The following is a 26,576-nucleotide window of genomic DNA, read 5'->3' as shown; positions in this document are numbered from 1 at the left end:
ATTATTCATGAAGGATTGGGGCAAAAATGTTCTGCAGGTACTAAGATTGCTGGGAATGACAACTCATCCAAGGATAAAATGATTTCTATGTATTTTGTAAAGCTCCAATTTCCTCCAAAGTAATCTTAATTTACATTGATTTTTCAGTGTATTTTGTTTTATTATTTTGGCTTCTTCCTTCAGCTGACAATATTCCTTTAGGTGCTTTGCTCTTCCAGAAATGTTGATTTAAAAGAATTGTTTAACATGATGAGCTGTTCAACTGGCTTGATTGTATGATGACATCCATGAACGAGGGATTTTCTTCTTCAAAAACAACCATGGCGTTAACAGTGAATGTTGTTGCTTTGCCAATAATTTTCATTTTAATGTCCTTCACAGATAAAGAGAAACTTGATTCAATGAAACTTGTAGAAACAGAAAATCCTGGTAAAATGACTGGCCAGGCAGGCTATGCTCTCATATTTTACTACTGTCTGTAATTTGTAAGACATTAAATTCTTGCATGTGCATCTGAAGTATGTACATCGATGTTATAATTCAAATATTGGTGATTTTTTTAAATTTTTTAAAATTTTTATTTAAAGAACCCACAGTACATTCAATTAATAAGATTACACATATAAAAGCATAGATGTGGTATATCCACCCCCCTCCCCAAAACACCCCAAAGAAAGAAGAAAAGAGATGATCAATTAATATATAAATTCTTATTTACTGCTGTGGAGCTGAATACCATCCAGGACGAGTCATGAGAGTCTAGAAATTTGAGCCTACTTGTTGTAAATATGGACTCCATATTTTTGAAAAGAAATGATATTTATCATGTAAATTGTATGTTATTTTTTTAAGAGGGAAACAAGATCTTATTTCAGTATATGTCATCTTTGCATCCCTAAATCTGTATCAGATTTCCATGTAATAACTACACATTTCCTCGCAACAGGATATTAATAAATTTATTTCAGAAATGTATAAATTACTTCAAAAGAAAATGCCTAAATCGGATATACATAAAACAAGATTAAAGTGTGAGAATAATTGAGGTAGAATAATAGATCAAGATAATTGAAGAGTATTATGTAAGGATAATATGACTAAAAATTATTAATTAATGTATGATATAGATTGGTACAATATAACTTTCTGCATCAGTTACATTTAACATCTCAAAGATTAAAAAGATTTAATTTGATGCCTTCAGATTTGTTTTAGATGTCATAAAGAAATAGGTTCTTTTTTTCATTGAACTTGGCAGTATATTAAAGTCGGGTCATTTTGGATTCAAATTAAATTATTTTTAGAAAAAGTGTTAAAGGTCAAATTTTCATTAGATCCAATGTTATTTTTATTAGAAAACATTAAAATGTATAGTTTTAAAATTAAGGTGAACTATGTATCAAATTGAATTTTTACTGCTGGTGATTTCTTGATGTATAGTTTACTCAGAAATTGGACTAACACAATATTTGTATATTTTTTTTGCCAGGCTTCTCTTTCACTTGCTCCTGTAAATATTTTCAAAGCAGGCGCTGATGAAGAAAAAGCTGAAACAGCTCGTTTGGTAAGTATTCAGAAGTTGTACTTTTTAAGTTCATTCCCCATTCTTTGAATGATCAAAAATTACCTCTACCAACGCATTTTGTTTTCAAAATGTTCTGAAGCCATATTTTAAGGACCAGTGGAGATACAGTCAGCTGAAAAATTGCAAATAGTGAACTGAGTAGACTTTTTAATAATCTTACCAGTAGAATATAGTATATCTGATAGGAGTTTAGATTGATGTTGATTTGTTGACCATTGAACTTTGTTCATAAAATCATAGAAAAAATTTAGAACATAAGTAGTAGTACCTGGAGTAGGCTATCCAGTGCTGAGAGCAGGGGTGTCCAACTCAAATTCACAGAGGGCCAAAATTAAAAACTTGGACTAAGTCGAGAGCCGAACTAAATATTTATTGACAGTTTTCAACAACATCTGCATGTTTTCTCTTCTTTCAACATATGTAATGTTAAACTTTTTCTTATTAAAATAAATGTTTAATAATAGTTTTGGATAAACTCTTTCATTGTCATTGGCCCATTTCTTTTGGAGTTCTGAAACCGTGCACATGACGAGTCAATGAGGGATGATTAAAGCAGTGGTCTTCAAACTTTTTCTTCCCACCCCCAGACCACCTTAAGCAATCCCTTACTAATCACAGAGCACCAATGGCACAGGGACGCGAGTGGAAAGAAAAGGGTTGAGAACTGTTGTATTGTGGTAACTCCACATCTGATTAGGTTAATTGTTAGGCAAGGGGTCAGAAAAGGACCCCCCCCCCCCACCCCAAGAAAGGCTTAAATCACAGGAACAAAATAAGCTTCTGTCTCACTGCTCCCAATCTTACATACGGTCCTGATGTGGAATGTGGGGTCGCAGCTCCACGTTCACCCGAGTTCAGGTGCTGTCTGTGTGGAGTTTGTACGCTCTCCCCTTGTCTTGGACCAACAGGTTGGTCGCCTGACGAAGGCACCCGAACTCCCCGTTGAAACGCCGGCGTCCGGGGTGGTGGAGGAATTGGCTGAGAAGAGCGCGTTGCTCCCACTCCCCCCTCCCATGGTTGGAGAGGGATTAAACTGCTATCTCACGGCACTGGGCTCGTCTCCAACAAAAGGAGCGGGAGGCAGGGTCCGCCGCGCACGGAGCGAGGGGGAAGGCATCGCCAACGAGACGTTCGGTCCGGCATCGCCGCTGAAGCGCAGACCCAGCGAGGATGGTCCCCAACTCCAGCCGCGTCTGCGTGTCCGGGAGCCGGGCGGGCTGAGTGTGGCGCTCCGATCCCCGGGATTCGGAACTCTGAGATCCCTCCACACCTCCGGCGTCTTCATTTTCACCTTCTGTGTGCATGCGCTATACTGGCACGGCGGCCAGCGGGCCAATTCTAATATATATTTAATATAATCTTGCGGGCCAAATATAATTATATCGCGGGCCAGAGTTTGACATATGTGGCTTAGAGCATGCTCTGCCATTTAATGAGATAATGGCTGATCTGCCTGCCTTTTACCCACATCCCTTAATTTCCCTACTAAGAATAAATTTATCCAACCTTGTCTTAAATATATTTACTGAGGTTGCCTCCAATGTTTCAGTGGGCAGTAAATTCCATAGATTTACCACCCTCAAGGAAAAGCAATTCCTCCTCATCTCTGTCCTAAATTTACTACCCTAAATCTTTAGGATATGTCTCTAGTTCTTCTCTCCCATACCAATGGGAACAACTTGCCTACAACTATCTTATTTATGCCTTTCATAATGTTATATGTTTCTTGAAGATCCCCTCTCATTCTTCTTAAGAATGTTAGCTAGTTAGTTAAATAATAGGCCAGAGAGTCTAGAAACAATTTTGGTTCAAAATATTGTGACAGATTATTTTATATTATATGTTTTAAAGGAGATGAATAGTGGGGTTTTATTTTAGTGTAGGTCAAATACAAACACTTCACAACACAGATCTCATTTAAAGTGCCAAACCTCTGCTCAAGCCAGACAGTCCAGGCTCTGAGTGCCTTTGCAAAAATTTTGAAGGACGCCTATAGAGACTTCACAAGTAGGTGTTAATTGGACATGATGTGGAGTAATGGATTATTGTTTTTGAAAGCAACAGATGAACACACTCGGAAAATTAGGTCCGGTGCTGCAGTCTGTCTGAATGCATTTTGCTATTCTAAGAGGGTCATGTGGTTTTCTCTGAGAGAGAGAGAGAGAGCAGGAATTCAGTCCTGCAGTTCAACAGCAGCCAGCTGGGACTGGAACAGGACAAGCTGGGTTGTGAGTTTAGTTCAGCCTGGTCAAAGCCTTTGTGGTCCACACAGAGGAGATGGCTGGCTGTATAATGTTTCACTTGAAATAAGGGAAGCAAAAAGGAACTCTAGTGACCTGAAAGAAAGAGGTTATCATCTAGAAAACCCTGATGGGTCAAGTTTCTTCAGCAAGACACTGAAGTGACTGATCAGAAGGAATCGATTTGTGTCCAATGTGCAGCAAATCCCTCTCTGAAAACTGACAAGAACCTTTCTGAGCAGAAGCCATTTACCTTTCAAGCACCAAAATCTGGTGAAAATCATAAATGTTAAATTCTGTGCACAGTATATTAATTGCCTGATACCAGTGAACATGGAGGAGTGAGATTAGACTGAATCAAAGAACTTTTCTGAACTTACACACATATTACTTGCACATGCACTTAGAATTAGAAGGGGGTTGTTAGGTGAAGTTAATAGTAATAATTTAAAGTTTGATCCTGTTTTCATGTTTAAATATAATTAAAAGCAATTTTTGTTTAAGTAACTGTTTGTCTTGGTGAATTTCTATTGCTGCTGGGCTTTGGGGTCCTCTGAGCCCATAACAAAATGCTGTATTGGAAAAGATTTACAATGTGCGTGTATGTCTGTAACTTTCCTTTCTTCCTCCCTTCATTAATTGTTACACTTTCACATTACAAACCATTTCACCTGTGTGATTTCATTGACAATTTGTTTGAAAGTAATAGTTTAAGGAAATTAGGGTTGAGGTATTGTTCCAGCACTGAAAGTAAAATAATTGACTTTCTCCTGTTGAAAGGTATAAATCATGTTATAAATAGACACCATCCTTTCAACATGATGTATGCAATTTGTTTCAGTCTTCCTTTGTTGGTGCCATTGCAGTTGGAAACTTGGTTAAAAGTACTTTGGGACCAAAAGGCATGGTAAGTATCAAAGTTTAAACTTATTACAACATTTTGAGAACTTTTAAGTAAAAGGGATGTAAAGAAATTTATTTCAGAGATGTATAAATTATTACAAAAGATAGCTTGAAAAGGAGGAGTTCATAAATCAAGATATGAAAGGGAGGTAGATTTAAATAAGCAAATAGATGAATCTAGATGGATTCAAATATGTAGAGAGAGTATAAAAGTACAATAAATGTGAGATATCAGTTAGTTCAATATAATTTTATTCATCAGTATATTTAACACCACAAAAGTTACATAAATATGAATTATATTCATTCAGATTTACGCTTTAGATGTGGACAAGAAGTTTGTACTTTTTTGTATTCAACTTGGCAGTGTTCCACAATTAAACCTTTTTGCCTTGATTTGGGTAATTTAGAACAAATAACTGGAAAAATATTCCCACAGGATCCAGTTATTTTTACTGGGAGATGTTAGAGGAATTAAAAAAAATTAAAATTTAATATCTATCAAGTAAAATTTGTTCAAATTGCTTTGGCAATAGCTTAAAAAAAATACTACTACAACTGGGAAGTTGGATATTGATTTGGGAATGGATAGATGGCATGCAGAAGTGTGGAGTTGTATTCCACTTGAGAAAATTAATTACAATTTAAGAGAGATACTTTTTGTGAAATTTGGAGCCAACTCTGGGTATTAAAATTTAAATGAATCTTGAACATTCCCTTTGGTCCCTATGAGTGTGTTTAAAAGTATCGGAAAGTGAAGTTCTCCAGTTGTGTTTTTTTTTTGTCCCTTTTTCTTTTTTTTTGTCGGGGATGGAGGTTTTTCTTTTTTACTTTTTTTGTTTTTTTACATATATATAAAATATCACATGTATTTGGATTAAGTTTGAAATTTGTGATATGTTTCTTCAGTGGTTTTATATTAAATAAAATTATATATTTAAAAAATTTGAAGAATATAATCTTGATTTTATATAATTTTTATTTTATGAAACATTGCAGATTATGCACTTCCTTATTACAATACCATAGAACATTACAGCACAGAAACAGGCCCTTGTCTTTGCTGAACTATTTTTCTGCCCTCCGCACCTCCTCCTATCCACGTTCCCAACATTGTAACATAAACTTTGAATATTTGAGGAAAACTGCATGACCCCAAGTAATAGTACGTACTAACTGTTCCATAACAAGCCATGTGGTAAGAAATAAATATTTGTTCCAGGACAAGATACTGCTGAGTGGGGGAAGGGAAGGTTCTGTGACAGTGACCAATGATGGAGCAACAATTCTTAAGTCTATTGGTGTTGATAACCCAGCTGCTAGAATTTTGATTGGTGAGTTGGTCTCATTATTAACAGAGAAATGAAACAACCCTTCATAGTTTTCATATCTTTTAAATAACTTGTTCTGTTTTCTTTTTGTAACAGTGAGAATTAATCAGGTTTTAAAGTTTCCTCACTTTAGCTTTATGATATTCCTTTCCAATTCGTGCAAAAATAAGTTAAGTTGAGAGGTTCTTAAAGAAATTTTGTCAGCTTGGGCCATAGTGACATGATCATGGACTTTTCATGGCAATTAGCCCCACAGTATTGAATAAATACTTACTGTGGAGTAGCATTGGTTCATGGCATTTCAGAGGACTCAATGGCATTTTAAAATTTTGTGTGAACTATAGAATGCTACCACACAGAAAACAGGCCCTCCTAGATTGTGCCAACCATTATTCCACTCGTCCCATTGACCTGCTCCAATTCCGTAACCCTCCAGACTGCTCCCATCCATGAAATTAGTTAAATTTGATTGTCATATTTGTAAGTTTTTTTTTGTGAGGTGCTTAATAAAGTAATATCTTGAAGGAGAAAAAAAGTTGCTGTAATTGACAATTTTTTTTTTAAAACAACAGTTTTCTAATTGTCATAGTGTCTCTCTGATAGAGCTCTCTAGGGTACAGGATGAAGAAGTTGGAGATGGAACAACATCTGTGACAGTATTGGCAGCTGAGCTGTTGAGAGTAAGTGGCACACTTTCAATTTGTGCATTAGCAAATATATTGCTTAAGAAATGAGCTGAGAAGCATTTTTTTCCCCCTCACACAATTCATCTTTGGAATTTCTTTGTGAATGTGCAAACCCCAAACTTGCAATGAATTTCCAACTTAATTTCAAAGCATCAAGCTCATCTAGGAAATCTGTTCAAGGTTGCAGAGCACCAAGGTAAGTATAAATTTTAAATTTAAACCTATTTCACTTAGTTTTAATGTTTTGTTATTTTTAACTTTGGTCTTAATAATTCAAGAGCCACCTGTCCAGATTAGCCAGCTCCCAGTTTTTATCCAGCTGTTTCATGAGCAGGGCGTGGTCTGCTGCCGTGCCCCTAGGAGATGCTGTTATATTGCAGAAGAACCAGTAGTTGTTTTGGTCTTATGTAGCTCCTTTTCCACTGGACCCTTGTCCAGGAATTGACAGCCAATTTACTGGTTAAGGGTCCAGTGGAAAAGGGAAACAATCAGCGTGCCGGCATTAAATGATGTAAAATCACACTGGGGATTGATGGCTTTGACCCCTCCTCACATCCCAGCATGCCGATTAAATGAGTGGAAAAAGGACAAGTTGCATCCCAGGACTATTCCTATCCCTGTTTGTATCCTGGTTAAAAGTGGCAGAGTGGAAATAGCAAAAACAACGTCTTTAAGCAAGGATACCTGGACGGCCCCAATTAACTGGGCTGTCAGTGGAAAAGGACTTGTGTGATGGGGCAAGTTTCTCCCTGCGGGTCCCAGCAGGTTAAGTTATTTTTACATATAATTTGCTGATTATTCTATTATGATGTTGCCCTAATTGTTTGCTTTGTGATTCATTGAAGAATAAAAAGTTTGGGGGTGAGGGGCAGAGTTTTTTCCAGAATTATGAGCGTGATAAATTCTTTTGTCGAGTGCCAGTCACGTAAAAAAGATTTGAATAAAAGTTGATACACCTGTTTATAAAATGTCCCTTTTTAAAACATGCCTCAAAATTGTTATCTATTTTCAAAAATGAGAGTGCAAAATAATAGGAGTTGTGTACCTTCAGCTCTGAGGTTAATGGAATAGAGAAAGGGAAACGTTTTATAACCCTGTGAGAGAACTGAATTTATTTTCAAGTGCCACATTTTTGAGTAAATGGATCAGTGTACTTTTTCTCTTCCCGTCCTTTCTCCTTGTTTTCTTCCAGTCTTTTTTCTCTTCATTGCATTATTGCAGCAAAGAATATTTCCTGAAGTTGTTTTCAGAAGTAATGATTTTATATTGTCTTTTCAACTTTGAGTTAGTGGGCTATCAGGTATTTCTGAGAAATGTTCCGTTTTCCAAATAATCAACTTATTATAATCAAACTTAGTAAAAATGTTTTTGTAGATTTGTTGATCAATTTTTCTTTTCAGGAAGCAGAGTTGCTCATTGCGAGGAGACTTCATCCACAGACAATCATTGCGGGCTGGAGGAAAGCAACCCAAGCAGCAAGAGATGCTTTGAAAAAAGCAGCAGTGGACCATGGGTCAGATTATTTTCTATTTTTTCTATCTTAAATGATCATGTTTTGGGTTCAGTGTTATATGCTCTAGGTTAAAACCGTTTCATACCCTTTAACCAGATATCTCAGTTTTGTGTCTTTGGAATCCATTGATGAATACATGTTCCAAAAAAAATACAGAATCAGAATTTATTGTCATGAACATGTCACAAAATCCAGGGCGGGGGGTGGGGGGGTTTCTACTGGATTGTCGTTTCAGTGTAAAAGAATCCTAAAGCCAATTTTTGACTTCAAACTCTGCTGGTGGAATTCTCAGGTTGCTTTGATATTTTAAGAAAATTAGTTGAATCAAACAACCCCTATTTTGCATAAATTCTTAATCATGATGTAATTTCCTTAAAGGGGATTAATTAGATTGTAATGAACTCTTTTGTCTGTAGTGCCTTAAATACAATATCTCAGGTCTTTTTTTTTGTTTTCAATCCATTTTCCATGCAGATTAGTAACACTAGATATCCAGATTTGTATGTGTATGTGTGGCAAATATCAAAGTCGTGTTTTTTTTTTCAACCCACTCGGCTGATTTAGTGGTTAATTTAGACATGGCACTGCATTTCTCCAGTGATAAAATTCTTTGGTATGATGAAGAGCCATTTCTATTCTTGCATCATTGTGTCGTATTAAGCTGTCGTCTTGTGTGTCGGGAATTTTTAAGTTGGTAAGAGGCTTAACTATGCATGAAAATATGAGTTTTAAAAAAGAAAAAATATATAGACATAGGCAGATAGCAATGAGTTTTTCAATACTTAGAAACAATTACCCAGTTTAAATCATAGAACAATGTTAGATTTAATAATAACTGAATCAAATTTAAAATGTAAGATGAAGTTGTTGTGAGGAAACTAAAACTCTGTCATCAAGTAATGAAGGTAGGGGTTGAACTAGCTTTCCCTTTTGATGGGATAAAGTTCCCAATCAACTAATCTAATCGGAAGTTTATTTTGCAAGAGGAGCATCTCTAAATGTAGGAGTTGTTATAGACCAAGCATCGATGCAAAAAGCAGTGGCACAATAATGTAATAGGAAAGGTGAATGTAAATAGAAAATAATATCAATGGATTTGATTAAAACAATTGATATTTAGAGTGACCCAAATCTTGTAAACATAAAAGACTCAGCAGAAATTAAAAGTGACTCGTATAGTTTTAAAGTATAGAATTAATCATTCAGTCTACTGTGACTGGTAGCAAGGATGAAGCATTTGCAACCATATTAAGTCAGAAATTACTAGCTTATGATGCATTTTGCATTCCTTCTCATACTTCCACCAGTGGAAAACCCAATCTTCACCAATTTGAGAAGTGCCCTGTGATAACAAGAAATGACAGAGAGCACTGAATAGACCAAAGGCTCTGGGTCCAGGCATCATCCTGAGGAAGGTGGTCCAAATCTAGCCAAGCTATTTCAATAGAAATATAGCTCTGACAACTTGAAAAGTTACGCAGATGTGTCCTGTTCACAAAAAGCAAGATGTAACTAGTCCAAGGAAGTATTGCCTAATGAGTCTATTCTCAGTCATCATTATTCAATAACTTTTTAAAAATTTAGGCATGAAGCACAGTAACAGGCCCTTCCGGCCTATGACAATGTGCCGCCAAAATATCCAAATTGGCCTACAACCCCCCCACACGTTTTGAAGGGTGGGGAGAAACCTGAGTACCTAGAGGAAACCCACGCAGACACGAGGAGAACGTACAAACTCCTTGTAGACAGCGCTGGATTCAAACCTGGGTTACTGGTGAAAAAAGCTGACCCTCTACCTGTTTTGAATAGGTCAAGTACTTTGCCACCAATGTGATCGAAGGCTCAGACTAATCACAAAACACAATGGCCATAATAACAAGTTAAAGTGTGAATATTCTACAGCAAGTGACTTGGAAAACACCCCATCTTTCCATCTTTAAACTGCATGTGATGGTTTGGGAAGCACAACCCTTGTCGATTTAAAGATAGTGTGTAAACCAGGGCCCAGGTGTGTTGAAAGGATGTGAGATGAGCATTTGAGAGAGGACCAAATGCAATCAAGTAGAAGTTATAAATAGCAGATTATTACAGTTTTATTGTAAAAATGTACTGAATATTTCAGTTTTATGGAATATCTGGCATACAAGTCGTCGTTCCCCCCACCCTTATAAAGATTGCGTGGATTGATCTGCTGGACATTTGCTGGAGGTGATTGCTATCATGGAACTCTCAACGAGAGTATGAAGCGAGTTTTAAATTGAAAGTGACAGAATGTTGCAAGAAAATGTGATGAATATGAGAAGTTGGTAAGAGATTGGAGGAAGAAAGAAGAGACTTCAGAAAAATATCAAAAAGGCAGTGTTCGTTGAGAAGAGGAATCGCTTGTTGGCCAGAGTTGGAAAATCACATTGCAGAACGGGTACATGAACAGAGGCAAGATTGCTACATGGTCACCCAAAATAAAATAACATTTGCACTGCAGTGGGCAAAATCATACCCAGATCTCAGTAAAGATTTGAGGCTCCAGTGGCTGATGCAACCATTTCATGTACAGGAAAAATCTAGTATTATGACAAAAACAAAAAATTTCACAGAAACTACCAAAAAAGATGTTGATCCTGAAGTTGTATGATTTCACCAGTTTATTATACAGAACCTGCAAAAATACTAGTTTGCATTGGCAAATATAGGAAACGTAGACAAAACCCTCATGAATTTTGGTATGATGGGCAATAGAATAGTGGAATGGAAAGGTGTTAAAACTGTAAACCAGAAGAACAGGCCATGAAAGGATCAGGTTTACTGTGGTATTATCGTGCATGGCTGACAGAATGAAGTTAACACCCATGGTCATTTTCAAATGCAAAACTAAACCAAAAATGAAATTCCCTGTAGATATTTTTGTACATTTTCATGAAAATGGTGTAAAGCTTTGAATAGGCAACATATGCAACAGGCGGTTTACGGAAAGAATGGAGTTGCTGGCCTGGGATATGTTTTGTAGCCACTGAACTAAAAGTAGATTAGCACTACATAATACTTGCATGGCAGTTATCCCGGGTTGTTTAACATCTCTGTGGCAACCTCTCAATGTCTGCTTGAACAAGCCATTCAAAGACCATGTACACGAGGAATGGAATACATGGATGTCGAGTGCAGAAAAGTTGTTTACAAAAGGTGGGGCAATGCATGCTGCATTACTTGATGTGTTGTGTAACTTCATGCTCAAGGCAAGGGACAAAGTTAAAGTAGAGACTGTGATAAAATCGTTCAAAAAGTGTGGTGTATCTCTTGTGCAATTGAAGGCACTGAAGATGATTTGTTAAGGGACACTGACAATGAAGCTGAAACGACCTCATCAGATAACTGTTTAAACAGTGAGAGTATGGGTGTGCTTACCGCCAATCTTTGCCTCAGATGGTGATAGAGTGATTTTGAAGGGTTCTAATTGTTGTTTTCTTTTTTTTAAACTTTATTTAAGATTTTATAACATGAATAACATATAGGATTACATTAAAAAAAAATAAGAATAAAATAATAAAATTACAATACAGTATCAGTAATCTAAATAAACTATACCCTCCCCAATAATTATTACACATTAATAACCCAACTCAAATTAGTCCAACCCCCCCTTTCCCCCCCAAAATAAAGAGTGAAGAATTAATAAAGTTAATAATATATGTGAGAAAAAAAACCACTTACAAAAAAAACAAAAACATAACCGATTAAAATACTAACAAAAAGAAAAGTAATTAATACTAAGATATCAGACTTAAAAAACATATTTAAATCAAACTTAAATGCATATATTTAACAAACGGAGTTAAGATGAAACATATATTTAACTCAAACTTAATATAAAAAATTAGTAAAGTTAGTAACATTATCTATCAAAAATTCTTAAACAATAATCAATTCTTAAAAAAAAATTGTAGCATGAGAAAAAAAAATGAAAAAAAACTTTCTCTATAGAGATAAACCTTCACCAAATATCAACTAACTTCACATCTATCATCATATTAGTCACATAAACCACCATCTTAAAACAAAATTCAAACCTCATTAAGCATTGTACAATTCAGTTTTAGTATTCTTCCACCATTTTTCCCTTTTACTCTTGAATAATTATCCAATAAAAGCTCCAATACCATATTTAAATATCCCCAATCATTACGTTAAATTTCAGATATCCAAATAATAAAAACACATCTACAACGAAATCTATATCTTCAACAAATGGAGCATAAACCACAAACAAAATTCAAGCCTCATTAAGAATTGTACAATTCAATTTATAACTTTCACCATTATTCCCTTCGTTCTATAACTAAAATAGCAAAATAATATACACCAGAATTACCACTCCTTTCACCTTAAAGTTAAAAAAATATTTAAAAAACTTATTTAAACTTCAAATATTCCTTATCTACTGAATAAACTTTACAAAAAAAACCACATCAATTTTTAGTTTTCTAAACAATCAAATACTTATGCTTCTTTTTATAAACAAAAAAAAACCCTTCACTCTTTAATCTAATAATACAAAAAAAGGAAAAAAAAAACGGGTAGGAGGTTAAAAATACCCCCTCCCATCTAAACCGCGCAATGTGGTAACTCCCAAAAAAAAATGGGTGTGAGATAACTCACACGTAGCAGATGACTTTCAGGAAATAGTGCCTATCCAGTTCTCTCCCCCAACTCTCACTTCATCTTAAACTAACATCATCATTATTTAATATCCCTTTTTTTAAAAACAAAAATTAGGAAAAAAAAGGACAACTCTTCTTTTAATCAGCTCCAACTGCCGAGTCACCATTACAACCATTCCTTCTTGGAGCACGGCTCTTTTCTTCCATCTCTTGTCTCCTTAGAAATCGCGGCAGACTATGTCTCTGTTGAAACTGAGTAATTGGCAGCTCTTGAGCAAATGCTATAGCTTCCTTTGGAGAATCAAAGAACTTTGGTTGGCAACCATCTTGAAAAACCTTCAAAACAGCTGGATATCTAAAGGTTGCCTTGTAACCTTTCTTCCACAACAACTCTTTAGCAGGATTGAATTCCCGTCGTTGGAACATAACTTCTTGACTCAAATCCGCATAGAAGAAAACTCGATTATTTTGAATCATCAAGGGTGATTTTCTCTGTTGTGCATTTCTAATAGCCACTCATAAAATTATTTCTCTGTCATAATAATTCAAGCAACGAACCAAAACAGGTCTTGGACTTTGACCTGAAATAGGTCTTCTACGCAAGGCTCTGTGAGCACTTTCCAGTATTATACCTTCCGGGAAATGTTCTTGACCCAGCACCTGGGGAATCCATTCAGTAAAAAATTTTCTTGGGTCTGGTCCCTCCATACCTTCCGGCAAACCAATAATCTTTATATTGTTCCGTCTGGATTGGTTTTCCAAATAATCAATCTTTTTCACCACATTTTTATTTTGAGTTTGTAAGTCTTCAACCATTTTGGTCACATCAAGAACTTGATCCCGTATTTCGTCTATATCTTCTTCACACGAATTAAATTTATCTCTCACTTCAAGCTTAAAAGCTCCAAACTCAGCCATCTGTTGAGAATGTATTTTCACCAGAGTATTAAACCTAGTACCAAGTTCAGTCATAATCTTGGATAATCCCTGCATTGTATAAGATAATTTAGATTCAAGATTCACAAGAATCTTTTCAAGAGATTCTGGCTCAACAAATTCCTGCTTCTTCTGCATAACCAAAGGATCTTCTGTTCCTTCCTTCATTCTTGTTGACTTCCTTGTAGTGTGACTGCGTGTGGAACCCCAGCCACAGCCTCTCCAGCAGTGACTGGAGGACGCTGGCCGGGGTTTTCCCCAGTCAATAATGTATTAAGTTCTCCCAGTACATCAAGTTGTATAGGTTCTTCTATCTCAAGAGGTGCAGTTTGCAGCGCCACCATTACAGTTGACAAATGCCTTTCCCCAGCCGGTGTTTCAGCTGGTAATACTTCAGCTGATGATACTACAAGCGGTTCATTCATAACATTGCCGTCAGATGCTACTGCGCATGTGCGAACCTGAGTAAATCTTTGTTCTAAAGGCTGTTTGGCGCCCTCTTTAGGGGGCTCTACCGATGTAACATAGAGCTCTGCATCCGAACACTGTACCTCTCTCCTGGGATCCATTTCACGCTGAGTCCCAGTGTCTTTCCTGTAGGTAAGCTCCAAAACTTGAACTTTTGGAAAATGTAGTTTTTTTGATGATCCGTTGTCGTTTTTTTTGCTCTTTTCCACCAATTGTACCATCGTAAGTTAAATTAACAGCTCTGAAATTATCTAAACTTTTAAAGAATTTTAACGGGCATTTCTAGACAAAACAATAAGATAGAGTCAAGAGAAGACTGGAAGGCACGTCTGATCCTTACGCCATCTTGCCACGCCCCCCTCTAATTGTTGTTTTCAATGAAAATCTGTCACAGTCAAGTTTTTTTGTTTTTCACGGTTTGACTTCTTCACCGAATTGATTTTTACATGCCGGATCGGCATGGATTGAATTTTGAGCCGAATTTAAGGTAGCAAAAGTATACCTGGCATACAAGTCGACCCCCTTTTTTTTTTAGAGAGATTTTTTGGGTTTCACAACTCAGCTTACGGTAGTTATAGTTTCAAAGTTTAAAAAAACTGATCATATCTAAATATGTACATAATTTGCAATTCTAAAAGTTAATAATAACTGAATCTTCTGTCAACAGAGATGATGATGCCAAGTTCTATCAAGACCTAATGAATATTGCCAGAACTACACTTTCATCCAAGCTGCTAACACATCACAAAAATCACTTTGCTCGTTTAGCAGTCGAAGCTGTGGTCAGACTGAAAGGTTCTGGTAACCTTGAAGCAGTTCATGTAATCAAGAAACTTGGAGGAAGCTTAATTGATTCCTACTTAGATGAAGGTAAAAATATTAAAGAATGCAACAAACTTGGGTTCAGATTTTGGACTCGCTCTAAATCCAGACTGGTACATAATATGTAAAATGCCTTTCTCTGCAAAAGTCTGGTTGAAGTTCACTTTAGAAAATTTTCATCTTTGGTTACATGTCTTTCAAGTTTATATACATCTTTCCTTCTGCCCCAACCATTACTGGACCCTCCTGCCAAATAGTCCCTCAGTATCTGTATTGATGCTCTTAAGATTTTTGTATCACTGAGATCACCTTTGTTCTACATTCCATTAAAATCTGCTCAAGTTGCTTGCTTTGTCTAGCCCTTTCAAATGACATGAATTTAGTAAACCTTCACTTTCTCCAAGATCGTATATCCTCCAACATCCCTCTCAGCCTTAATGATGTAACCTCTCCAAGCCTTTTTAATTTGCTGTTTATAGTTCATGAACATAATGGGTTTTTTAAAAAAAAGTTTTCTCTTAAATAATGTGCTATTTGCAAAGATTGATTTTGTGATAGAACATGTATTCCTAAGTAATAAAATGACGAAATTATTGTTTCCTTATTTATCAGTTATTTTTTTAATGCCATTGTTTTCAATTTGCTTACTTAATCAGTTTTCTGCTATTTAGCGATTGTGTTTTAAGAATATTACAGCAATGTTCTAAGAGTAAATTATGAAAATTCTGTATTGAATTCTTGATAAATGCTTTATTCTTTAAATCTTTCACTTTAAACCTATTTGCAGGTTTTCTGTTGGATAAGAAAATTGGTGTTAACCAACCAAAGAGAATCGAAAATGCAAAAATTTTGATAGCAAACACTGGAATGGATACAGACAAAATTAAGGTGCTTGAAAACTAATTCATTTTCTATGATCTTGTGAAACTGTTTCTGGCAGTCACAACCAGTTTCCATATTTCTAAAATTACCCTTACCACAATGCCTCTTTTTACAGATATTTGGTTCTCGTGTAAGAGTAGATTCTACAGCAAAAGTTGCAGAGATTGAACTGGCTGAAAAGGAAAAAATGAAAGAAAAGGTGGATCAAATCCTGAAGCATGGGATTAATTGTTTTATCAATAGGTAATTTTATTTTGGAATAAAACCCATTAAATAGATCTGAATTTTTTTTTGTTCAAGAGCATCAATTGAAATATCCATGTATATGGACATAATTAATGTTTATGTTTCAGGCAGCTCATTTATAATTACCCTGAGCAGTTGTTTGGGGCTGCAGGTGTTATGGCTATCGAGCATGCAGACTTTTCTGGAATTGAAAGACTTGCACTTGTAACTGGTAAGTCCCAGAATTGTTACATACATTTTCTCTGGCTTGGGATGGAGGAAGCATCAAATCCGTTTATTCCAAAAGATTAGTTCCTCCAAAATATGGTGATCCTGTCCAATCTCAACACATTCCAGTGTAAAATAGCAACTCCTGTTTTCTGGACATGTATGATTAAGCACCAAATTCCAGAAGTTGCTGTCCATTAGGTTGTTAGTCTTCACTAGCAGCCAATCATCAAGCAATGTTTTGATGAGAACTTTATATTAATGGCAAAAGAAACTATTTAAGCTTTGTGCTTTGGATCATAAATAATAGAAGTTTTTGTTTTGTCAATATCTTTAATTTTCAGTACTGTTATTAGAAATGTGATCTCTTGTCTGCTTTTTAAATCAACGGTTGATCTGCTCTTTAGGGGCACTGAGTAGAGCCCATTGTCTTTTTAATGTCATTGCTTCAATGCCATAGCTGAACACCTGGAAAATTGGGGCTATTTGAGATTACTTGAAGTTAACAATTCTAAATACAATAAGAATATAGAGTTTTGAAACATGAAATATGAAATTCAATCTACAGCTTAATAAACTTTGTCCAATTTCAGGTGGTGAAATTGCTTCCACCTTTGACCATCCTGAAATGGTTAAGCTGGGCCACTGTAAAGTTATTGAAGAAGTCATGATTGGTGAAGACAAGCTGCTCCACTTTTCTGGAGTGGAACTAGGTAAGCAATTTTGGTTGTGCTAATTCAGTCCTTTTTGCTTGTGTTAATTTAGCCCTTTGATAGCTCAAGAGAAAATGTAATGTTTTGGAATGGCACAATTAGCATCGCGGTTGTACAAAGATTACAGTGCCAGTGACCCGGGTTCATATCTGGCACTGTATGTAGGGAGCTTGTTCGTTCTCCCCAACCTCTGGAGGCTCCGGTTTCCTCCCACTGTTTGAAACATACCGAGCATTATAGGTTAATTGGGTGTAACTGGGCAGTTCGGGCTTGTGGGCTGAAATGGCCTGATACTGTGCTGAATGTCTAAATTTAAAATAAATAAGATTCTTGTGAAGTTTTGCAGAATAAAAACTTGAATTGCTTTGGAACTCAAACTTGGGATTATCTATCTAATTTTATACATACTGCAGGTGAGGCATGTACCATTGTCCTTCGAGGAGCCACTCAACAGATTCTAGATGAAGCTGAGCGATCTTTGCATGATGCCCTCTGTGTCCTTGCACAGACAGTAAAAGAGACTAGAACTGTTTATGGTGGAGGTAAGTATTTTCTTTTTTTTTAAATAACAATTTTAAGGTGTTGAGTGAAGAGATTGTATTGCCCACAATATAGTGGAGTTTTTTTATGAATTTAATTAGAATTTTACATTTTTGTCCTTTATAGAAATATTAATTAGGGATTTTTGGTTATGTTGGAATGTTGCTTGGAGTTCAAGATTCCCAAAATTGTACCTGCTTTTTTTGTGTGAGCTAGAGATGCGCTATTTAATCTTTGAAATATGGCCAGAATATTTGTGAAATGTTTAATATTTTTATATATAGTAGTCTGTCTGTTTTGCATATTTTGTATGTAGAGAATATATAATTAAAACTTTGTAGCTGGTCCCACTTAGATCATGTAAAGTAGGTAATTTTCCCTGAGCAAGATGGATGGGTTGTTGAAACCACAGTTTCTGTTTGAATTAATGCAGAATTGACAAAAATAATATTGCTGAATACTTTGTGTTCTTCGTTTAAAAGTGTTCTATTTAAATGTTGGGTGGTTTATATTGCATGCTTCAACAGCTGATATCTTTGTTCAGTACTGTTATTTTGGGAGTCCTCAAAGCATTAATCCTTGGTATCTTTATCTTTATGCTGCTCTTCGTTTGATAAGTGTCAGACATGAAAGTCATCTTATAACTGTACTAGAATGGTTGTTTGGCATACAGACTTTAGTGAAGTTGAATAAACCTCCCTTCCTCACTATCTGTCCTAAATCATAATCTCAAACTGAATCAGATAATTCATGCTTGAATTTTATTTATCCTGAGCTGATCCTTTGAACCCATATCCTTAGACCACATTAAATTTGATTTTGATAACATCTGCTGTTGGCTTTCACTCAAGATTATCTGAGTCTGTTATCCCTCAAACCCTGTATATTGAACAAACCGATTTCTGCAACCAATCTCATGTCCTAGTATTTTGTACCTGTTTAATTCTTGTGATTTAGAATATGTGAAAACAGAAACATGTTGTCATCACTCTCCCCCACCCCATTCAATGTGATTGTGGCTAATCTGCTTCAGGCCTTGTCTCCTTTCTATTCTGTGATGCTTTCCCCAAAGCCCTTCATTCCCTGATCTTTCAAAGTTTATATACTACCTTTTGAAATGTTCCCAGTGATCAAGCCATCACAGATCTCTGAGTTAGAGAATCCCACACCTTGACACACTGGTTACAAGAATTTCTGTGTGCCTCAATTGTAAATGACCAGCCCCAAATCTTGTAACTGAGTCACCTCGCATGAGTTTTGTCCAGTAATGGAAGCATCTCCACATCTACCCTACATGGTACCCAAGGATTTTTTGTTATAATTATATCTTCCTTCATTCTTATAAACTCCTAGGCTCATGACAGGACATTTCCAATGTAGGAATTAGTCTAGTGAGAGAACAAAAAAGGGGCCAAAAATGTACATGGTATTCTGGTTTTGTTTTTTTTGTTGTAATCCTGTACAATTCAAGTTCACGATTATTGTCACTTGTACCAAAATACAGTGTGTAAGTTTGCTTTACAGGTAGTCAGCTTGTCAAGCCATGCATATTTATAACTATACTTCCCTACTTATAAATTCCAACTTCCAACAAAAAAAATGCTATTTGCCTTCCTAACTACTGGCTGCACCTGTCTACTAACTCTTTGCAATTAATTCACAAGAACGTGTAGATCTTTGTGTACTTCGAAAAAAAAAACATCTTATTTTCATTCTCTTTCCCGTCCCTGTAACCTGACAAAGTGTTGTATGCAATCATAAATTCTTATGCTCAATGTCTTATCCACTCCTAAAAATTGAAGCAGCTTGTCCCCACCAACCATAACCTTAGTAAGTAGACAGTGGCCCATCTTAACCATTTTAGGATGGTCAAAGGTAGAAGTAATTTCATGACCTGAAATTAAATGCAGAAATTTCATTCAGCTGAATTTAATTGAAATGCATCAACTGCCAAAACATATGTCCATAATGCTGGTTGATTATTGTTGTCTTTCTCCCATGCAAATAATTTACTAAAATATTGCAGATTTTTTGTTATACAAATAAAATCTTTTGAAATTGTATTTTCCTTTAGGCTGCTCTGAAATGTTAATGGCGCAGGCTGTTTTTGAACTTGCTGTTAGGACGCCAGGTAAAGAAGCTGTTGCAATGGAATCATTTGCTAAAGCGCTAACAATGGTAAGCTTCAGAACTGTAGAGTATTATCTATTCACCTTTCGGCTCTGCCCTACTTTTCCATTTCTCCCCAACACCCTATGGAAATAGCTCACTGGTTTGATTGTTAAAAGTACTTACATGTGTTTAGCTATTTAATTAATAGCAGGCAACTAATTTTGTATGCACCATTTGTGTAATTTTGACTGTTTCTGTTTGATTTTAAGCTGTTATAATTAATGTTGGTCTTTACTAAAACTATTAATGCAAAATTTTGCTTGCAGTGAGTTATTGCAACTAACATACTAACAATCCAGGATCTGTCTAATTGATATGGTTAGATGTTGCCAGTAATGTATTATGGCAGTTGAAACAACATAACCATCCTTCTATCCATATATTTAATCATTCCCCATCCTTCTGAATGGTTACTATAAAGCACAAGCATATGTGCATTATACACTCTATATGACGCCATGATCATTTATGGGTAATGCAATACCAACAAATTTCAAATATATTCTAGGAAATGTATATATAAAAATATAACTTTGGTCCATTAATTATATCACTTTTTTTATTTGCTAGTTCCAAGTTCACTTTTACTCTAGTAGTTTAGCTGAATAGTGAAACTCTGACAATGCAGTACCGTTTTAATTTTGATCATGCTGGACGATTGGATGTTACCCATATTAATGCCCAGACATTTAAAGAGAGAGGAAAATATACGAGTTCTCTCCAGTTTTAAACTTTTGTGATCCCTGATATTCCAGGTTCCAAGCTTGCTCCAGTTGCATGCTTGGCTTGTATTCTGGACGAGTGAGTGAGTGAGTCAGATATTGGAGCACCAGGATTTCTGAACAATTGCTTGATGATCTGAATTTTACTTTATTCTTGATTTGAATATGGAGTCTGGCTGTGCTTGAATAACCACATAGATCTATCCCATGGACCGGCTACCATGTTGTTCAATCGAGTAAATTATGTGGAAAATCTATTTAGTGGACATTTTCTGTGTTGCACTAGTTGTTTTCAAGTCCAAGCACTTAAATACTGCTGTATTTATATGGAGCGTTGTGCTCTTTGTTTCAATCCAGTTGCCTACTATCATTGCTGATAATGCGGGGTATGACAGTGCGGAATTAGTGGCTCAATTACGAGCAGCACATACTGAAGGGAAAACCACATACGGATTAGGTAAGATACGTGATAATAAATTTTTAATTTGGTTGCAACAATATGCTAAACAGTGAGGCACTGTTTAAAGTGATTACGTAAAAGTTGCAATTTTTTTTTGTTAGATATGACCAACAGCACCATTGGAGACATGGCAGCCATGGGTATAACTGAGAGCTTCCAAGTGAAGCGGCAAGTCCTACTGAGTGCATCAGAGGCAGCTGAAATGATCCTTCGAGTAGATGACATTATTAAGGCAGCACCAAGGTAAAGTTATATAAATATTGACCAATAATTATTAAATAGAAACATTAAGAATGATTAAAAAAGGGTATTTGGTATTTGTGTGCCATCCCTCAAATGCCAATGTTTTAAAAGTGTGTACTCATGAAAAGCATCAGTCATACAAAAATGTTTGTTGGTTCTATTTTCATCCATTTTTAAATTAAATTTATAGTTATTTTAGAAGTAATGTAGGTTTTCTCTCTTTCAGAAAACGTGTTCCCGATCATCACCCTTGCTAAACCATGAATATCAGCATCAGGAATATTTGGAGCTTTTGCCAAGAGTGAACTTGAGGCATGACCAATGAAAGAAGTTGTTCTCTATTTATAAAATTGTAGTTCACAAAAGTAAGGAGTCTGAACCTCAGTTTCATAGATTTTTCCTTCGTGTGGAATAATTGTATCTGAGGCTTCAAGATCTGGTCAAAAACTGTATTCATGGCATGTGGTATTAAAAGTTCATCAGCACAAGTTCTTATTTTTTCTGTTTATTTTTGCAATTGATGAAGTATAGAATCTTCAGGAAAGAAACATTAAAATTTACATCAATACTTAAAGCCAAGAGTTCAAATAGGAAACCACTAAAATGCAAACATAAACAAAAGAGATTTTTGTTTAATTGCACCTTATTTCTATTCGTTAACGTGTTGGATATACCTTGTGGAGAATGGTTTCTAGATCAATGAAAAGATAAGCTGAAATTATACAATGAATGTGGGATCATCTCAAAAATTGTAATTTTTTTTAAATCTTAAAACCATTCTAGTGATTTTTGTGCAGATGATTATCAATCTGCTTTGTAAATTCATTTTTTTAAAACTACATTCAACTTAGTGATTTACCTTTCCTCTAAAATAGAGCACGAAATAAAATGTGTACTGAAAATGAACATCAGGTACTCCAACCAGATATTTCCTGATTTGATTTTTATTGTTGTATACTTCAAAACCAAATTTGAAAAGCTATCCAATTTTTTAAATTTTCATTGTCTTAGTTTATCTATATTCCTGCTCCTCTCTTTGACTCAACTTTGTTCATCCTGCTATAATTTGTTAAAATATGTGCATTAAATGATGCAGTGTACATTTCAGATTAATTTGTTTCATTTTGGAAATTGGAGACTTTTTTCCCCCCAGTCAGGAGATGAAGCAAGCAAATATTGTATTAAATGTAATTTGAACATAAGCTGAAAGGTAACCTTTAATGTGGTATCTGGGGGAAATTACTTTTCTATGTTGACAATGCTGCATTATGAATACTGTCTTGTGTTAAAACTTGATCAGCCACAGTTAGGGGCTAATCTGTAGACTGCCAAGAATTTTGGTTTGGAGCAACCAACCAATTAAAAACTTTCAGGAATTTGTGTTCAGATCTAGAAGCTGGTATAAATAGAACACAGGCAGTTACAACCAATAGATATTTAATATGCACCCTTGTGATACTACCATCTTACAATTTGGAAAGATAAGGTTTAAAAAAAGTTTGGCCTGTTTGAACTCAATAGTTCTTATGGATTCTTTGTTTAATGTTCAAATTAAAAGCTTTTCTGTTTGAAATTCCCCAAAAATTGTTAGGAAAAATAAAAAGAAAATGGTCTTTAAAAAAAGTGAACACTATGGTGCATTAGATTTTAGATTTGTACACCGTTCAAATTTATAAGTTAGTTTAGCACTGTTTCTAAATGGGGAAATTATGCACTTGATGGACTAAAACCTGAAGTCCAGAATCTTAATTTAAGCATTCTTTCCAAATTGGAAGGAGATCTACCTGCAATGTATTTCCATTATTCTGTTTTATCTTGACCTTGTTGGGAAGTGTTTTCATTTGAAATTGTTGATACTGATCAGAATGTAGCTTGACGTGTGACGTTTGATAAGTCACTGCACATCTGAAAGAATGGTAGATAATCATGTGCAGTCGACCCCTTCTTGCTGGACTAGATACAATATGACAAATAAGTGGAAACTTCACCACGCCAAGTGGCCTCTCAGGCAGCTTCTCCACAACCTAGTATAGGACGGTTCACTGCTGGTTCCCATCATGTAAAATTGTACAGTAATCTCTGGCTGTTGCGTGGGAAGGGGTTGCAGAGAATAGACGTGCATTTGCCCACTGAGGACTGGGGAAAGCACGGCGCAACTTGAGCCCCACCATACTGGAGAAAGCAAGGGCACTTCCCACCGATGTCCTGGTTCTGCGTTCCAAACTGTTTCTAAGAAATTGGTTAGTCACAATGAGTAATAGTTCAAGCATTAGTGAGCGAAATCTTACTGTCTCAACTCCCAAACATCTCGAAGAGACCGTTTTATCTTAATTAGTGCGGCGAGGAGAAAGTTTTAAATTCAATCCCCCCCAGCATTACTCATTAAAAAAGTTTTGAACTTGTTTTCTAAATTGTGGAAAAATTTGCATCCACGTGGAGTTCCAGTTATCCGTGTACGGATTTAAAGTTTGCGTTTCCCGCGGGGTGGGGGACGGACTGGGTCTCATTGGAATCGTATTTGACGTCCGGTTCTGCCAGTGGGATGAAGAAAACGACTTGCTGGTCCTGATCGTTCTAACAAGACGCCTGTCCCCTTCGCCGTGGGCCTGGAATTGGACTCTGCATTTCATCCAAGTCCCCGTCCGTTCCGGGTGGCAGCCGAAACGAACCGGGGCTGTCGGTTTCTGGGTGCAGCTTGAGCTGTGTGTCTCAATACCGCACTGCGCTTTTACGTCCACTTAGATAATGGAATAAAACACTACCCTCATGCAGTCGCCTGCAGAACAATGTCAAAAGACCGAACTTTCGCCCTTGGGTCCGAACTCCACAGGAAATACTTTAGCCCCATCAACATTCCTCCTTTGATTAAAATGATGCAGAGCCACTTCAGTGACATGGACGGGAGCTCAGCCCGAGGGGTCATCAGGAGCGCCGCTGGATCGGCCTCGGACTGGACGGGAGCTCAGCCCGAGGGGTCATCAGGAGCCCCGCTGGATCGGCCTCGGACTGGACGGGAGCTCAGCCCGAGGGGTCATCAGGAGCGCCGCTGGATCGGCCTCGGACTGGACGGGAGCTCAGCCCGAGGGGTCATCAGGAGCGCCGCTGGATCGGCCTCGGACTGGACGGGAGCTCAGCCCGAGGGGTCATCAGGAGCGCCGCTGGATCGGCCTCGGACTGGACGGGAGCTCAGCCCGAGGGGTCATCAGGAGCCCCGCTGGATCGGCCTCGGACTGGACGGGAGCTCAGCCCGAGGGGTCATCAGGAGCCCCGCTGGATCGGCCTCGGACTGGACGGGAGCTCAGCCCGAGGGGTCATCAGGAGCCCCGCTGGATCGGCCTCGGACTGGACGGGAGCTCAGCCCGAGGGGTCATCAGGAGCCCCGCTGGATCGGCCTCGGACTGGACGGGAGCTCAGCCCGAGGGGTCATCAGGAGCCCCGCTGGATCGGCCTCGGACTGGACGGGAGCTCAGCCCGAGGGGTCATCAGGAGCGCCGCTGGATCGGCCTCGGACTGGACGGGAGCTCAGCCCGAGGGGTCATCAGGAGCGCCGCTGGATCGGCCTCGGACTGGACGGGAGCTCAGCCCGAGGGGTCATCAGGAGCCCCGCTGGATCGGCCTCGGACTGGACGGGAGCTCAGCCCGAGGGGTCATCAGGAGCGCCGCTGGATCGGCCTCGGACTGGACGGGAGCTCAGCCCGAGGGGTCATCAGGAGCGCCGCTGGATCGGCCTCGGACTGGACGGGAGCTCAGCCCGAGGGGTCATCAGGAGCGCCGCTGGATCGGCCTCGGACTGGACGGGAGCTCCGCTGGTTTAAAAGCAGGTGGGATGTCGGTGGGCGCCGCATGTGGGTTTCACTCTCGCACCGAGGCAGGATCCTCACTGACCCCGGTGGTCTCGACGTCCTCGTTTCCTTCCAGCTCTTCCCTCGCTTCCTCCTGCAAGCCGGCGGCCGCTTCAGGGCGATAATCGGCCCACTTCCCCACCCTCCGCACCTCCTCGCCCACCCTGGGCCCGCTCTTGCAGGGATTGCGGTCGTAGATCACCAGCTTCAGGTGCTTCATGCGCTCCAAGCTGGGGAAGGTCCTGATCGAGTTCCGGTCCACGTCGATGATCTCCAGGCTGTCGATCTGCAGGAGGACCTTGGGGAACTCGCTGAACGAGTTGCCCGCCAGCCAGATGTTTTGCAGTTCGCCCAGGCGCCACAGCTCCCTGGGCAGTTCGGTCAGTTGGTTGCAGCCTGCGTGCAGGACCCTCAGGTGCTTCAGTTCCGAGACCACCCTGGGGATCTGCTCGAAACAGTTGCCCTCCATCCACAGCGTTTTCAGCTCGGTCAGCGAGCTCAGCTCGGCCGGCAGGTCGCTCAGGTCATTGTTGCCCAGGTACAGCGCGGAGAGCTGGCGGAGGCGGCACACCGCCTGGGGCAGCTCCTTGAAGCGATTGAAATCCAAGGCTAAAACCTGCAGGCAGCCGAGCAGGTGAAGCTCGGGAGGAAGGCTCCGCAGATTGTTGTTGCTCAGGTACAGTTTGACAAGTTCGGTGAAAGCGCAGACCTGCAGGGGAAATGTCCTCAGGTGCTTCCCACTCAGGTCCATCGTCTTATCCGGCGGCAGCTCGTCCACCCCATCCCCGAGCAGGTAGCGCTGGCACCAGCTGGACGGGAAGAAAGCCACCACCGACTTGAGAGCGTTTCCCATTCCGGCGGTTGGGGTCGGGGGGCTGGAAACGACCCTGCCTGGTGGTGCGCGCAAAGTGCGGACGCGACTCCCCGCTGGGCTTCGGGACGTCCGCCGAGGATCCAAGTGTTGCCCCCAAGGCGCCCCTCTCAGGGAGGAGGAGGACCGGGGGAGAAGTCAGGCATCGTTCCTGAGCATCCAGCGTGCAATGCCATCGCCTCCCTTATCTCAGTGCCGCCCTTGTGAAAGATATTTGGCCCACTCAAAAATAGCAACTTACTCCTGGCATTGTCGAGAAGTAGCAGCCGAGTCTGTCGCACACGATCTGCTGGGCGAGACTGAAGTTCAATGTGCTCACAAAGTAAGAAATATCGCAGTGGAGGTTCTCCCCCACCCCATACAACCTCTGTTTAACGGGCTAATGCGGGCGATTCTGTGTGTGGGAACCTTCATGTCTGGCAGAGACCGAGGAGGAATTCAGCCCAGCTCTGCTTCTCGTCATTTTTTAAAAATCCCTGACTTGTAATCTTGTAATGCTTCCTTGGCTGCCGTCCAGGTATTTATTTTCCACCCTCCGCCCA

General features: G+C 38.5%; 3 protein-coding genes across 5 annotated transcripts in view; 2 read left to right on the top strand and 1 right to left on the bottom strand.

The window, feature by feature from the left end:
- The window catches only part of cct2 (chaperonin containing TCP1, subunit 2 (beta)), a 25,552-nt gene extending 3,743 nt beyond the window's left edge, over window positions 1-21,809 (top strand). Inside the window, exons 1-16 of one of the 2 annotated variants that reach the window (XM_069904092.1) lie at window positions 406-429; window positions 1,490-1,564; window positions 4,667-4,732; window positions 5,951-6,062; window positions 6,663-6,739; window positions 8,146-8,258; window positions 14,982-15,184; window positions 15,924-16,024; window positions 16,134-16,261; window positions 16,372-16,475; window positions 17,065-17,184; window positions 17,598-17,726; window positions 19,799-19,902; window positions 20,976-21,075; window positions 21,180-21,321; window positions 21,548-21,809. In XM_069904092.1, coding sequence (XP_069760193.1) covers window positions 4,730-4,732; window positions 5,951-6,062; window positions 6,663-6,739; window positions 8,146-8,258; window positions 14,982-15,184; window positions 15,924-16,024; window positions 16,134-16,261; window positions 16,372-16,475; window positions 17,065-17,184; window positions 17,598-17,726; window positions 19,799-19,902; window positions 20,976-21,075; window positions 21,180-21,321; window positions 21,548-21,578 — 1,467 coding nt within the window. In that variant the 5' untranslated portion in view covers window positions 406-429; window positions 1,490-1,564; window positions 4,667-4,729 and the 3' untranslated portion in view covers window positions 21,579-21,809. Of the gene's footprint in view, window positions 1-405; window positions 430-1,489; window positions 1,565-4,666; window positions 4,733-5,950; window positions 6,063-6,662; window positions 6,740-8,145; window positions 8,259-14,981; window positions 15,185-15,923; window positions 16,025-16,133; window positions 16,262-16,371; window positions 16,476-17,064; window positions 17,185-17,597; window positions 17,727-19,798; window positions 19,903-20,975; window positions 21,076-21,179; window positions 21,322-21,547 lie in introns of those variants that run through there. The other variant, XM_069904091.1, reaches the window with a different exon arrangement.
- Window positions 21,401-26,576, bottom strand: lrrc10 (leucine rich repeat containing 10). The gene has a single exon (XM_069904093.1). The coding sequence runs from the start codon at window positions 26,014-26,016 to the stop codon at window positions 25,174-25,176; it is 843 nt and encodes a 280-aa protein (XP_069760194.1). The 5' UTR covers window positions 26,017-26,576; the 3' UTR covers window positions 21,401-25,173.
- Window positions 24,093-26,576, top strand: part of LOC138746158 (uncharacterized) — a 41,946-nt gene continuing 39,462 nt past the window's right edge. For both annotated transcript variants that reach the window (XM_069904079.1, XM_069904078.1), the window contains exons 1-2: window positions 24,093-25,099; window positions 25,132-25,142. In XM_069904079.1, coding sequence (XP_069760180.1) covers window positions 24,108-25,099; window positions 25,132-25,142 — 1,003 coding nt within the window. In that variant the 5' untranslated portion in view covers window positions 24,093-24,107. The remainder of the gene's footprint in view (window positions 25,100-25,131; window positions 25,143-26,576) is intronic.

The sequence above is a fragment of the Narcine bancroftii genome, chromosome 11, assembly GCF_036971445.1.
Source record: "Narcine bancroftii isolate sNarBan1 chromosome 11, sNarBan1.hap1, whole genome shotgun sequence".
NCBI lineage: Eukaryota > Metazoa > Chordata > Chondrichthyes > Torpediniformes > Narcinidae > Narcine > Narcine bancroftii.
This window is presented reverse-complemented; position numbering and strand designations above follow the sequence as displayed.